Genomic DNA, 15,757 nt, shown 5'->3' with positions numbered 1-15,757 from the left:
CTGAGTAAAATGCTGCACAGCAACTTTGGTTGCTGTGCTGAACTACTTTTTTCTAAACCTGCCTCTTCTTTGAAATGCACATACTTATACCTAGAGCAAGTTACCTGAACTTAGCCTTTTTATAATTTTGGCAGATGAATGAGGCACATGGGTTTGCAAGGATCACACAATCCATTTCAGGAGCATCTTTCCCTACTGTGACTCCTGTCCTCCTTCCACCTCCTAGTTAGTGGTGGACAGAGCTCACGGAGTTCTACTCCAGGGAGTTCTGCGGAGTTGGGTAAAAACTCAGTGGAATTCCACAGACTTCTACATGCGGAGGAGTTCCATCTGCTCTAGCACCCAGGTGCTGAGTGTGCCTGATCTCGGAAGAGCTCAACAGGGTTGGGCCCAACCCTGCTTAGCGCTTCAGAGATGAGGCGCATTAACACCAGGGTATGCTGAAACGGCAGTGAAAGCTGTTGTTTCAGGCCTTTTGTACTAACACAGCCCACCGGCCTGCAGTCTGCTGTTTATTCTCAACCACACCGGCACACTTCGCTTCACCAACTACCCTCCTTCACAAACTTGCTTAAGAGGGTCAAGCACACCCCCGTCTTGCACCAGCCTTGCAATTGCTTCGTCTGCACTTACACACAGCCTCAGACTGTCCTTTCTTTAGGGCTCCGCACTTGCAGCAGCAAACCAGCTCACCACCAGCAGCCTTGTATTTTCACAAAGGGCCTAGCCCTGCTTGCCACTAGTCTCTAAGGCACTCCCTCAATCCACACACATCTCCATCTGTGGGGGCTGCCGGACTACCACTCAGCAGCTGATGCTCCCCCAGTCTCCAGCGCTCCCTGCTGGCCTCAGCAGCACTGTACCCCATTTCTCCACTTCCTTTCCCAGTGACTCTGGGGAGACAGGTTCTTTTAAGTAGTTTCCTGATGGCAAGTTTCCTTTTTTCCAAGCACAGACCCTTCCACTTCCCTCATATGCATGCCCTGTGCCGGCCCCCTTGTGCACATAGAAGAGAAAGCGAAACAAGGGTCTTACCTGGATCTGGAACTCCTCACTCCAGGGACCCCGTTGCCAGCTGCCTGGCTCTCTACCTTTGTCTGCCCCCTGCTCCCAGGATGCTGAGGACAGTGAAATGAGTCAGGTGCTGTCGCCGGTGCAGCTCCTCACCAGCAGCTTGTAGCAGGGCCATGCCCAGCCGCCGCAGACCTCTTTGGACCCAGTGTGTACTACAGCCCAGTTATGCGTCACACAGCACAAGAACAGACTGTCTGCACTGTGTAGCCCCTAACTGGGCTGCAGTGAGCACGCGGTAGGCTCCGCTCCGCTGCCGGGGATAGCAGAGTTTCTGGCCGAACTCTGCGCTCCAAGCAGAGTATGGAGTGCCAAAAATTCTGTTAACTCTGCCAGTGGATCAGAGCTCACCACCTACCCCTAGTCCTAATGGGTTTATGGGCTTAGGAAAAAGCACCTGCAACAGTTATCACCTGATATAAGCAGGTAGTAAATGTTTTCGGTTTTGGTTGAAATATTTTGCAATACACAAAACAGGAAGAACATGCAGAATTGGTCCTGGTATTCCAAGACCTAACTGTTATTCCTCATTCCAGGGGAAATGATTTCTTTAACTGGTGCACAGAAAGCTGAGCTAAGGAAATTAAGATTAAAGTGGAGTGGGCCTAATAGCACACAGTTTGGCTTAGAGCAGAATTTGAGTCAGCAAAGGCATAATACCGTAAAGCATAATACTTGAGTCCAGTTTCAGCAATACCATACCTAGTTAAAATCTGGCCCTAGGCCTGCAGGCTTCAGCCCATGTTCTCATTCACACGTGTCTACAGTAGCCTGGTAAGCTTAGCTCAATTCGCATGATACAATCGTCTTCACAAAAATAGAACAGTGAGCAGTTTGCAAGTTTAGTAGAAGTCTTAACAGAGATGTTAGTGGTTGCGTGTGAATGGAATTTCAGCCTTACACTTTCCCGCATGTGTAGATGCCCAGAGCAAGTTAGGGTTGCTCACTCTGTCATCATGCTGGTTTGTGCAATTGGCAAGTTCTGGAACCTGGGACACTCTCCGACACTAAGAAAGTCTATGTGATGGGGCAGAGTAGAGGTCGTGTCTGCTGCCAGTACAGTTGAAGTCTTTTTCAGATCTACAGATCATTATTTCTAAAAGCTCTCAATCCAGGGTTTTGTCGCCAAGGCTAGTTACACACAAACGCATGTATGTGTAAATGTGAAGTATGTGCCACGAAGGTCCACTGCCTAGAATCATCTCACTTTTGGACACTGAAACTAACATATTCATCCTTATGCACGCATAGAGTACATAGACTATCATTTCCATTTCAGTGCATCTCAGATTAAACATTCATTTAAAACGAATAACTGTCTTCATTATTGTATTATGAGCGTTTGGCATGGATCAGTAATCCAATCCAGTTGTATCTTAGATAGGCTGAAGGGTCAGTGTACGTTTCCCGTTCTAAAACCAGCATGTGTATTCAATAATAAAAATACTTTCTGTTTTATATAGCGGTTCATACCACAATTCTGCTATTCTATTTCTAAATACTGTAAATAACAGTTGTTACTGACACCTGAATTACTGGCATTCTTAGAGAGTGCAATCCTCATAAGGAAGAATGATTTAGAATAGTGTTTCTGCCATTCAGAAGAAGGCTCCGCTGCAAATTGTGACCAAAACATGCTGCCACTGTCTAATCCCCTTCAGTTTAGGAGCCTAGATCTCCACTGGCATAGTGACATCACCCTTGATAAGCATTCTGGGATAAGAACAAGGGGTTCCCTTTGTTGAAAACCAGAATTAGACTTCACAGCTGTATATTTCTAAAAAGAAATGGTGAGATATTAGGACGTCAGGAAGTCTATGAGAACCTTGCCACTCTGTGCATTCAAATGATACCAACAAAGACCACGTTCTACCTATGCAAGAAAATAACACTAGCTCTGTTGTTTTTACCTTTCAGGGTGAAATGGGTGGACCGGGCCAGAAGGGCAGCAAAGGAGATAAAGGAGACGCTGTAAGTATTACATCCACTGATCGTCTAATGAATATCACAAATTAAGGTGCTATGTTCCACGAAGAGATTCACTACCCTATGAGCAGAAATCATGAGTGCCCACTTTCGCACTCACTGGACTTTCGAAAATAACCTTATCCCCTATTTCCAATCCTGCTTCTGTACTGAGCAAACAGCTTCAAAAGAACAATGTTAGTGATGCTTTTCCATGCAGAAGAAACATTTCGTAGAAAATTAATGTGTCATTTTCAAATCACAATTATTCATCTATACATTATTACTGCCACCGTATATCATTATAGTTTTGATTAAAAAAAGTTTTTAATCAATGAAAATTACAAATTTAAATCATAAATCTTGATTTGTTTGAATTTACATTATCAAAAAAATGTTTTAGTTTGGCAGAAGATCCTTGCAAAATAAATTACTTTCCACCAACTCATAGCCAGGCCCATCCACCTACACAATGCAAAAGGGGAAATTGAAACTCACCCGCAGCACAACTTAAAATACTAAAGCCCAGCATAACATTTTTAAATAAAGAATTGTAAAATATTTGCTTTTTTTTAAAACAAGAAGAACGTTTTTTCCCCCCAGCCCCTTGCCCTCTCCCTTTGCCTGACCTCTCCACATAGTACTACGGGGCATATTTATACCCCATTTGCGCGAAATTTGCGTCTTTTTTTACGCAAATTCGGCACAAACCTAACTCCGAATTTATACTTTGGCATCTAGCGCCAAACTTTAGGAGTTAAAGTAATTTTTGCCTGCGGGAAACTACCTTGTATGTTCCTGGGCAAAAAATTACGATTTGGCCTTAGCACCATATCTAACCCCAGTGCTAAAATTAAGCACAGAGGGAAGGGGGCCTTATTAGCGCCATTATTTAATGCCTGGGTCAGGGCAGCCGTTAGGGGACCTGTGAGCCTATTTCCATGGTCAGAGACCATGGAATGGGCCCACAGGTGCCCTTCCCTATCCCCAACCCACACCAGAGGGACGCCAGGGGATGGGGGGACCCCATCCTCTGGCAAATAAGGTAAGCACAGGTAAGTATACAAATATTTTTTAAGAAGTGTCATGGGGGCCTAACTTGGCCCCCCCTTCATGGCACTGGGCCTAATTGCCATACCCAGGGGACATATATCCCCTGGGCATGGCCATTGTGATGGTGGGCTTGCCTCCTGTCTTTACCAAGACAGGAGTCATGTCCATGGGGTTGTGTGTCAAAGGATGACGCTAGTCTGGTTAGAGGCATTAGAGGTTAGAACCTCCTGCTCCCCCACCCAGGTAGCATCCTTTTTTATAACGCTAGCCGGGCCTTACCTCCGGCTACCATCATACCAAAAATATGACGCTTTGCCGGTGTCTTGGGATGGCGCTAACCGGCGGTATACTTTTTCACACAAAACTGCTTTAGCGTAGTATTGCGTGAAAAAGTATAAATCAGGGCCAAAACACTCCACAACTTTCAAACTTTTTGGGTGTAGAAGCCAAAAAGTACATGGCTTGTCCACATACAACACTCTCCTTGTACTGTGGCACCTAGAAGCACAACTCAAGAAATTCATCAAATGACTAAAACCCATCTGCTTTAAGAGGCTTGTAGGCCTCATCTTTGCTAAACTCAACAAAAAAACGCTGTCAACAAATTTTGTTTGACCATCACATATGGATTCACCTTGCATAAGACTACCCTGTTATGGTCCTTGGCGACACCTTCCCTACCCAAACTTTATTTAAGTGACCTTCAAGCTGCATTGAAAGCTATATTTAAAAATACAAAAATAAATCCAAATTGACACAAATTGACATCTTGTTTAGTAGATTCAGCACAAAAGGCAAAGCCAGAATGAATATTAAGCTCTCAGCGTTGGCCACCAATCTGTGCAATCATGGAGGACATCACTGCCCAGGATCTCTGGCACATTATATAGCTACACAAATTCTACTAGAAAATAACAAACAAAAACATTTGAAAACAGGGGTTAACTATGGGTGGGTGTAGTTTCAACCATTCTCCTCGAGGCTTAGCAAAATTGTCAAACGTTGGATTAGTTGAGGTTTACAAACTTTTCTGCGTTTTTCCAGTTTTGCTTGTAAGAACATTTTCTTTCCAGATTAAAAGATTTAGCAAGATCATTTGCTATTTTGCGACGGAATCACAATCCTAGACGTTGACCAGTTGCGGAAGAAAAACCTAGAAGTAGTTGAGGAAAGACTTTTGCAATACACAGTTTTTATTGCTGCATGTTGCCGAATTTGCCCTTTTTGGAATAAAAACTGCTTTTTGCGCAGTGAAAAAGCTTGTCTATAATGAAAGACAGACATTTGTACCACAAAATCAATATTTTTGCTATGGAGAAATAAGTAGTTTCCATGTGAAAAGAAATTACATTTTGAAGATGAAATACCGCCATGTTTGTGAAAGAATATTTTTTTAATCGCATTGTAGCCATCAAATCTGTTACTGATCATTTTTTTTATCTGTATCACTCAGGGTCCCGCTGGGCCAGTCGGCATACAGGGCCCCATTGGTCATCCAGGGCAAGCGGTAAGTGAAGCCACGACTCTGTATTTAGGCCAAACACTCACACGCCACTACATATTTGCGTGCTGGCACATGGTGTTTGCATGTAAACAAACATGTGCATGCACATTCACACCACATCGAGAGTAATGGAGCAATGGATGAATATAGAACTATATATGACAATCTGTAAACACAAACCTATTTGTATGTTTTAGACATGTACCCAACATCTGCACAGAGTAGTTCACAAAGACACAGGTACCTAAAAGGCTATGCTTTGTTGCATAAATACACCTGGGTGTGCACAGACAACAAAGCACATTTACAGAGACACGTACCCCAAAAAGCACGTTTATGCAGGAAGTATGTATAGAGTTTTGTAAAATGTGCATACGCAGTAAAAATGCAGAGTCAGTGCAACAGGCGTATAATTTATAAAGATATATGCCTTTAAGTATGCAAATGTACACACAGTCCTTCAAAGAACCTATGTAAGTGTGCATGCAAGGATGTGAGTACATACAGAAGAGGTGTGCTCGATTGTATGTGGGCAGAATCCACAAATATACTTGAATTGACTCAGGCAAATCTTCAGACAGATGTACTTAGGAAAAAAAACCATGGACAGAAATACACAGATATAGGAATATAGACGGGCTGTACGTATGGGCAGAAATAGACATAGACGTATAGATACAGAGTCATTTCATACTGACATGCCTTAGAAGATATGGAGGGGTGGAAAGGCATACACATGGATAGTGTAACACAAAACACACACACACAAGTATAGACAATTCACACACAGGTGGGGGAAACATACATTTAGACAGAGACGGGAATAGAAGTCGACATACAATATGGAGAGACATAAGTGACGGGCTGGTGCAGGAACACACACCCCATCAGATTGATAAACATGCACATTTTTTAACTTTTATTTGGCATGAATGTAGGACGCAATCAGCCATTAGTATGTCACTGCAGTTCTTGTCGGTAGTGCAGGGATGACACGCTGACTCCAGCGGTGGCTGGCATATAGGCAGATGGGTAGGTGGGCAAATGTGGGTGGTGTAAATAAAAATAAAAAATCATTTGCACTGCTTGCTGCATGACGTCCGATGTCCTCCTTGATATGGTCTCCTTTCTGGCTCTAGCAAATTCCCTGAAGCTATCCTGGCGCAGCTCTCATGCTTGTAACCAGCATGAAAGAAGCATCATGACTGAAGGGTGCGACCTCTCTCACCACTCACAAGAGCACTGGAAGCCTGTACTTTCTCTAAACCATCTGAGTTAGAGAAGTTTAAAGTATTCATGTCTAGCTGGCCCTCGCAAGACAGCCGGCCAAAAAGGCATGCATACATTAAACTTAAGAGCCCTGTCCCGTCTTGAAACTCAGTTCAGCATGAGAGAATGGAGAATAAAATGGTAATAAATGAACTTTATTACCAGTTTATTTTTCATCCCTTTAGGGCATTTAGGGCAGAGGAGTGTCGAGATCGATCTATCTATCTATCTATCTATCTATCTATCTATCTATCTATCTATCTATCTATCTATCTATCTATCTCATACATATATAGATGCACAAATATATATGCGTTGAGAGCGAGATAGAGAGCTCACTAAAGGACAAACACAAGGATAGCCAGGCAGAACCCCACATTTAAATACAATCAAATGATAGATGTACACAAGGAGAGCCACACATCCCTTCAGATAGGCACAGGTGCCCCCACACTCTGACACAGTTTTTATTGTTCCAGGGCCAAGATGGGGAGCCGGGCCGGCGTGGTCAGCAAGGGATGTTCGGGCAGAAAGGAGACGAAGGCCAACGCGGCTTCCTAGGGGTGAAAGGCCCAAGTGGACTGCAGGTGAGTGTGGGGGGGGAGGAGGAGGGCCTGGAGCCTGGAAGCAATCCATACTACAGAAAGAGTTGTACACCGAATACCCTTCATGCCATCCTCCACCTGCTGTCAGTCAAATGGGAAGGCATCCTTTCCCCAACCTTCACGGTGTCACGTGTTTGGAAACTAGAGAAGTAATGATGACTTTCTGCTTTGTTAAAAACAGAGGCAGATGGCTCTGTTTCTCTTGCCCAGTAGGTAGGCACGCTTTTCAGATGGAATAACAGCTTAGTGAATAGGACCAGCAGAGCCAAAGTAGTGCCCAAATTGGCCACTGCGGCATACCGAATTGATTTATTTATTAAGTTCAAAGCGCAGTGAGATAACGTTTTTTTGTATGTCTATTTACATGTTTATATGTGTTGTTATTTGTTGCCTTACATAGTAATGACTGAATCGACTTTATTTTAGGATTTTTTTTTAAATTAAACATTTCAGTAATAATCATTTTGTTTTTAACAAATAATAACCATTAATTTCTTATTATAATTCTCAGAATCATTCCAGTGAGTCGGTCTCCTTCCATTAGCTCACTGAACTAGGGGCCAGATGTAGGAAGCCTTTTGCACCTTGCAAATGGCGAAAAACGCAGTTTACGAGGCGCAAAAGGCCTTACGCGATGCAGAGTCACATTTTGCGAGTCGGTACCGACTCGCAAAATGTGATTCCGACTCGCAAATAGGAAGGAGTTTTCCCTTCCTATTTGCGACCGCATCGCGATGTTGAGTTGCTTTGTGACCGCAAAAGCGGTCGCAAACCAACTCGCAGTTACCATCCACTTGAAGTGGATGGTAACTCATTCGCAAAAGGGAAGGGGCCCCCATGGGACCCCTTCCCTTTTGTGAATGCCACAAAAAGAATTTTTCAGAGCAGGCAGTGGTCCTATGGACCACTGCCTACTCTGAAAAAAACGAAACTAAATGGTTTCGGTATTTTTTCTTTTTGCAGCTCGTTTTCCTTTAAGGAAAACGGGCTGCAAAAAGAAAAAAAAAAAGCTGCTTTATTTAAAAGCAGTCACAGACATGGTGGTCTGCTGTCTCCAGCAGGCCACCATCCCTGTGAGTGCCTAGACTCGCTATTGGGTCGCAAACTGTGACCCACCTCATTAATATTCATGAGGTGGGTCTTTGCGACCCCATAGCGAGTCGCAGAAGGTGTCTGAGACACCTTTCTGCATTTCCTTTTGCGAGTTGCAAATTGCGAGTCGCTAGTACTCAAAATTTGCAACTCGCAAAATGAAACCTACCTACATCTGGCCCTAGGTTATTCAACCAACAGATATCATTCAGTGCCTCTTTCTGCCACAACTCTAGTTTGCTGACAGAGCAGGTGTGGTAGCCTTGCACTCTAAAAATAACCTCAGAAATGTGGAAATTTACCAGTGCATCAAAGGCATTCTGTGACAACAAAGAAGTGATTGTTGTTTTCTGTGCGTAATCAGTGTTCATCGGAAAAGCTCAATAAAATTGTTAGCAATATAGATATCTTGCAAGATATCACTAGCATATATTTTTTTGATTTTATATAGTTTGAACTCGGCTCGAGGGCATTAGAGTGCTTTACCTTTGTACCAGATTGTTTCTTGAATTATTTTTGGACTAGGAAGATTATGTGATTTGTCCGGAAACACTATGATGAGTTGAGGACTCGATTCAAACATGGTCCCCCAGTTCCAAAGTTGGCCTCGATAGCCAATAGGCCACTTCTGCTGTTTTACTTAAATTGCGCGTTTCCTTTTTGGTTAATGTATCTTCCATGTCAATGCAGCCTCCTGTACAAACAGGGAATGGGCCAGATGTATGTAAAAAGAGGTTTGCGATTCTCTAATAGGGAATCTTTGCGATTCGCTATTAGGAAATCACAAACTGGAATGCAGTACAGTGTGTTTGACACTGTTTGCGATTCCCAAAAGGGTTGCAAGAGACCTGCCTCATTTTGTGACCCATTTGGGAATGGCCACAATCACAGGGATGGTGGCCTGCTAGGGGCAGCAGACCACTATGTCTGTGATTGCTTTTAAATAAAGCAGTCTTTTTTATTTTGAAATGCGGAATGCAGTACAAAAAGAAAACTGAAACATTTTCTTTTCATTCTTGAAGAGTAGGTAGTGGTCCGTGGAGCCACTGCCTGCTCTTCGAAAATGTTTGCACCCCCATTCGCAAAGGGGAAGGGATCCCTTGGGGCCCCTTCCCGTTTTCAAATAGGTTACCACCTACTTGAAGTTGGTGGTAACTGAGAATGTTTTGTGACAGCATTCCAGGTTGCAAAACATTCTTACATGGCCCTGCAACTCGCTATTAGGAAGGGATGTCCTTGGCCCGCCGCTTCCTAATAATGACTCGCAATCCCTATTTTGCGAGTTCGTAACAAGTTACTGACCCGCAAAATAGAGATGGTACATGTCCAGAAGCCTTTTACTGCTCGCAAATGGCCCAATGGGGCTTCATACAGCTGGCCCCATATCCTTAGTACTGCATGATGTGAATATAATAAATTACTAAAAAGCAAGCCACCTCCATGCAAGCAAGGTGTGAGTCACTGCCGCATGAGTAAAAAAGAAGGCAACGATAATAAGAAGTACTTTTTTTAAATATCCCTTGGATCAGCACCCATAGGGGGCAGCGCTGCTCATCAACACACAGGAGTAAGATCTAGGTTGTCCCCCGCAGACATCACACAGGCATGTCTTCTGAGGAACCCCCCTCCCACCTTCTGTGCCCCTACGCTTCCAGGGTCACCTCACATCCTGAGAGTTCTGGTTCTTGCTTTTAATGAGGCATCTAGACTTCAGATCGTCAGTCACCCTCAGAAAAGGAAGGAAGCTTTGTCATCTTCCTTCCTCCCCTGCCTTCTGGGTCTCTTTGCGCGAGCGATCCCATCTCTCTTATAAAATATAGACTTTTCAAGCATAGGTGAGCAGGTGAAGTATCCGCTGCTAATGAAGCAAGACAGCATGGCGACCAGCAATAGCAAGGAGAACCGATCTGGGTATTAATGTGTGAAAAGGAGGACAGGAAGCACATAACATGCATTACAGCGAGCTGCAAGGAGCCAGTGAGACACGAGCCACAGCACCATAGTCACAAAGCTAAAGCCCCACTAGCCATTGGTTAGAAATAGCACTCCTACAAGGCAGTTGACAATGTATTTACAACAGCACTTTAGAAGTTGAGTGGTCGGTACTTACATAGACCAACCGGTTGTTGGGAAATGAGGTAACAGAGTGAGTAGATGGGGGACAAATTCCATGCATAAGCAATCTAATTGTCGAAGTGAGATGGGTATTGAGTTTTGTACTGAGTCTGATTTGGCCATGAAATGACCTTGGGACATTTCTTAAATGCAAAATGTAAGGGCTTCCTTAAGGTTCAGGGACGAGTACTCCAATACAGGAGAGCCATAAGATGAACGACTCTTATCAACAATTCTATGTAACAGGGTGCTGGTGGCTCCTGGGTCCTGGGTTGCAGAGCACACTTTCCAGTATAGGCTCTAATACTGGCAAAGAGAAAGGACCTAGGACCAAGCTTTGGGGGGACATTTTATGAAAGGGAGAGAATTAGGAGTTGCAAGAAAAACAGGTGATGGAGGACTGTTTGGAGAAATATCAGGCCAGAGCTGTGAAAGTGATCACTCAAATGGAAGCTAGCACAGGGTTGTTGACTCTGAAATGATCATAGAGAAGGAAAATGGTGGTGATTAATGAAGTTGGGAACCTGGATGAGAGTGGTCCTGGGCAGAGGAGATGAAATAATCCTAATTTAGGTGGTTGGATAGTCTGTGGGAGGAGAGTGTGCATCAGGTAAATACTCGCCAACCCAGAGTTTTCAAGAACGGGAGCTCAAGGGAGACCAGGCTTTAATATATGGTGGTGACGGTCCACTGTGGACATTTTGAGTATTGAATTACAAATGCTCTGTTTTGAAGCAGAGGAGGAATCTACCAGGTAGGAGGGATTGCCTAAAGAGCAGGCTGAAATAGATCTGTCTGTGGAGCTGCACGGAGTTCATCATTAGTGTGCTGAAAGAAATAAAGATGGCTGGCATAGCCTAATTGTGGAGCTGGGGTGTTAGATATAAAACCAGAGAGTATACAGGACAGGTGAGTGAGCAAGAGGGGATGAGGAGGAAAGTGCCATGCTTGGGTCGTATAAGTTTCATCTTGGGCATACATTTGAGGGGAACTAATTCTACATAAACTGTGCAAGGATTGTGCGGTTCAGGAAGAGGCGAGAACAGAGGCTTTTGGATAGTCTGAAGCTGAGAAGACAGGGTAAGGTGTTGGCTGTAATTGGAACTATATTGTGCAAAGGCAGCAGATTAAGTTAATGGCAACTGATGCAAAATATATTCTGCTGGCATACCCTTAGATGACTGGTTATTAATTATGGGTCTTTCAGAGTGTGCTGCAATTACTGCATCAGTGTTTCACCAAACAAGGGTATCATGAACCCTGCTGTGTGCACTGTTTCTTGTAACAGCGAGCAATCTAGAAAAACACTAGTTCGGTGCAATAGCCCCACCATATCTCTTCTCAGATCAGCCTCAAACAGTCTGCTCAACTTCATGCAAACAACACAAAGACGTTGATCTGTTTGTTTCAGAACTCCAAAACTCTGTTATTTGCTTGATCATAACCTAAGAACCCAATATACTGTTCAGGTTATCTTTTAGCAGATACATGTAGAATGATGGAGCAAACATGGCCAGCTACTTATCTCTGGATCTCATTTGGACTAGCATTAAGACATGGTAAATGGCTGTCTAAATATTTTATGTCTTGTGGTCTGTTATGCCACATATTGCTCTGACGTGGAGGCCAAGCAGGCTGGAGGCACACCACAACACTTAATAAACGCATTATTAATGAAGTAAAAGGGACATATCGTATTCTATGATTTGGCAAGAAAAGTGAGAGGTGTTGCCACTGCGACCATGGAAATAAATGGTGGGTAATGCTGATTTTCAAAAAGCAAAAAGTGACCAAGTGAACGGTACGACTGTTCCAATTTCAGGAAACAGAAATGTTGACCTGGGTCTGGTTCACTCTGATAATGCCATTTTAAATAAGTAAACTGCTTCTCTGCACTCTCCACTCAACACATTGTGGGCTCACAACTTGGAAATCAATTTATCACACTGACTCAAACAATGCTCATACTGTCTCCTGCAAGGCAGTTGTAGGTTAAATTTGAGCAAAATCTTTTCAGGATTTATTAATGGCTGGGCTCTTCATATTGTGCTTCTAAATTTCACAAAGTTAAACAAAATGGATCCCTCTTTCCCCTCCAAATAAGTCATGGAGCTAAATGCATCTTTTGCTGTATTAATCAATTATAATTGTGTACTTCCTTATTAAATGAACTCTGAAAAGGTGAGTTCTGGGCATGAACAGTCAGAATGATTTACCGCTTAGCGTGTTCACTCGTGTTATGCGCTGTTGCCTTGATAATGAAACTATGCTATTTTGTATTCAACTGATCTAGACATTGCGATGTGCATTAGAAAAGACAATTATTGTTACATTTATTGTCAGTAGCTAATCATTCACGGGAGCATACAATATAACTTTGAACATTTGAAAATTGAGTCTCAACATCATCTACTGTGTTTCAGTTTACTAACACGTTTGCCTTCTTTATCATAGGGAATGCCCGGACCCCCAGGAGAGAAGGGAGAAAGTGGGGACGTCGGCCCAATGGTATGTAACTGATCTCTGACAGCTTGTCTATTTTTTTGTGCTACAATTGCCTTTGATTATTCTACAGTTCTGAGGAACGCTGCTGATGCTCACATGATTGTCACTCATCTGGCTCTCTTGTCACTCATCTGTTGGAGTATGAAAATGGGGTTAGATAGAGATGAGAATACATTTAGAGGGGCACAGGAGTTTGAAAATGGGTTTAGATAGTGATGAAAATCCAATAAATGGGGCATAAACATTAGGATTTCTACTTAAGCAATTGCTTTAACTTCCCAAAAACAAAAAGGCAATTTATCCAGCCCTTTAGAAGGATGATATGAATGCACTTTCTATAATTTACAAGACAAAGTGGAATGTCTTCCTACGAACTTTGACCGGGGACCGACCAAGACTGCACATTGCCACCTGGTCGATATTACCCCTGCCTAAATCTGCCCATTCCGTACATGTCCTGGCCATCTCCATGCCCTACCCTAATTTAGCCGCCCCCACACTTCTCCTGCGCCCTACCCCCTCTCTTTTTTCCTTCACCACTCTCTCCCCCTTCCCTTCCACTGCTCAGTCTTACCAGTCTCTCCAGGTCCCTCTATGTTAGTGTCTTACAAGGTATCCAGATGTTCCTCAGGCCCTCGGTTGGCCCCCTTATTCCTCCTCCCTACCACATTAAGCAGGGTCCTACTACTGTTCAGCAGGCATGCTCTACCTCTACTCCACCAAGGTTCTTTCCCCTCACCCAGTTGATATGTGGCCACCTCCCCCGTGTCTAGACAGACTTAGGGAAAGTCACCACCTCACCCCTGTGGACGAGACCCCTGCACGAGATACCTGCCCCTTCCCTCCTTGCATCAGGAGCTGTGTTTCATGACCCTTAGGGGCATATTTATACTCTATTTGCGCCGGATTTGCGTTGTTTTTTTTACGCAAATCCGACGCAAAGCTAACTCCATATTTATACTTTGCCGTTAGACCCGTCTAGCGCCAAAGATCTTGGAGTTTGCGTCATTTTTTAGCGTGGACACCTTCCTTGCGTTAATGAGATGCAAGGTAGGCGTTCCCGTCTAAAAAATGACTCCGAGGCATGTGCGCCATATTTACACTCCCGGTCAAAAATGACGCCCGGGAGTGAGCGGGTCAAAAAAAATGACATCCAGCCGCTTTTGTGTCATTTTTTAACGCCTGGTCAGGGCAGGCGTTAAGGGACCTGTGGGCTCGGAAGGAGCCCAGAGGTGCCCTCCCATGCCCCCAGGGACACCCCCTGCCACCCTTGCCCACCCCAGGAGGACGCCCATGGATGGAGGGACCCATTCCAGGGAACTGAAGGTAAGTTCAGGTAAGTATTTTTTTTTTTTTTTGGGTGGCATATGGGGGCCTGATTTGTGCCCCCCTACATGCCACTATGCCCAATGGCCATGCCCAGGGGACATAAGTCCCCTGGGCATGGCCATTGGGCAAGGGGGCATGACTCCTGTCTTTGCTAAGACAGGAGTCATTTAAATGGGGGTTGGGAGTCAAAAAAAATGGCGCTAATCGGGTTGAGGCGAAAATTTTGCCTCAGCCTGACTTGCCCCATTTTTTGACGCCCAAGCTCCATTTTCCCCTACGCCGGCACTGCCTGGTGTAAGTCATTTTTTTTAAGCACACCAGGCAGCTCCGCCGGCTAACGTCATTCCATAAATAAGGCGCCCACATGGCGCTTTGGAATGGCGTTAGCCGGCGTTAAATTTTTTGGCGCACAACTGCGTTGGCGCAGTTGTGCGCCAAAAAGTAGAAATACGGCCCTTAGTTCCCCCGCCCCCTGCATACACCCTCCCCATCAAGGTAGTCTTCCAATCTGCCCTCTCAGAATTGAGTCCTCAAGCAGCCGCATACGAGGTTTCATTGTATTGCCACGAATCGAGCTCTTTTATACGTGATTGATGCCTCTTACTTTGCTGTACCGGATATGTCTTTTTTGACTATGCTTTGATTATGTGTTCAACAAAAGAAGGATGAATTTCAGGAAATTTGTTTTAATTTTCCAAATTCTGCAGGTGATAAAATGCCTCGACAGAGACAGCACTAATCTGTTAAAGGGAAAACAGTTGCATTTCTACAGTATGTTTTTCAAATGGGGTTTCTTGTATTTTGACTTATCATAAAAAGCGGAAAAAATAAAAGCAACAAATCATTTTTGGGATCATGGTAGACAAAGGGATGGCTTACACAAAACCAAAACGTGTGTATCACTGTGTGCCTCATATTTTGATTCAAAATATCTGGACATCAATGACTAAGAATGTGGCTCATTCCAAATTGTGAGTAACATGTCTATGCCATAGGCAACTATACCCAAATGCAGTTTAGAAGGGGAAAAAATGTAAGTCTAGAAAAATGTTCATTAGCGGTTGACTTAGAGAGGACCCAAGTTTAGATAACACATCAAGTTGACATAGGTCACAATAAAAGGTTAATTTCCTTATATATGTAAGTGAGGAGTATCTGTATCTATGTCCACTCGATGTCTCATTGATAGCCTAATTTGCAGACCAGTATGTACAGATAGTAGAACAATAATCGCATATGATGCTCAGGT

General features: G+C 43.8%; 1 protein-coding gene across 2 annotated transcripts in view; it reads left to right on the top strand.

Annotated features, from left to right (window-relative positions):
• COL5A3 (collagen type V alpha 3 chain) overlaps window positions 1–15,757 on the top strand; it is a 546,803-nt gene that overhangs the window by 419,756 nt on the left and 111,290 nt on the right. For both annotated transcript variants that reach the window (XM_069231786.1, XM_069231785.1), the window contains 4 exons: window positions 2,989–3,042; window positions 5,543–5,596; window positions 7,342–7,449; window positions 13,129–13,182. In XM_069231786.1, coding sequence (XP_069087887.1) covers window positions 2,989–3,042; window positions 5,543–5,596; window positions 7,342–7,449; window positions 13,129–13,182 — 270 coding nt within the window. The remainder of the gene's footprint in view (window positions 1–2,988; window positions 3,043–5,542; window positions 5,597–7,341; window positions 7,450–13,128; window positions 13,183–15,757) is intronic.

This window comes from Pleurodeles waltl, chromosome 4_2, assembly GCF_031143425.1.
Source record: "Pleurodeles waltl isolate 20211129_DDA chromosome 4_2, aPleWal1.hap1.20221129, whole genome shotgun sequence".
Lineage (NCBI taxonomy): Eukaryota > Metazoa > Chordata > Amphibia > Caudata > Salamandridae > Pleurodeles > Pleurodeles waltl.
Note: the sequence above shows the minus strand (reverse complement) of the source record. Positions and strands in the feature narration are given on the sequence as shown.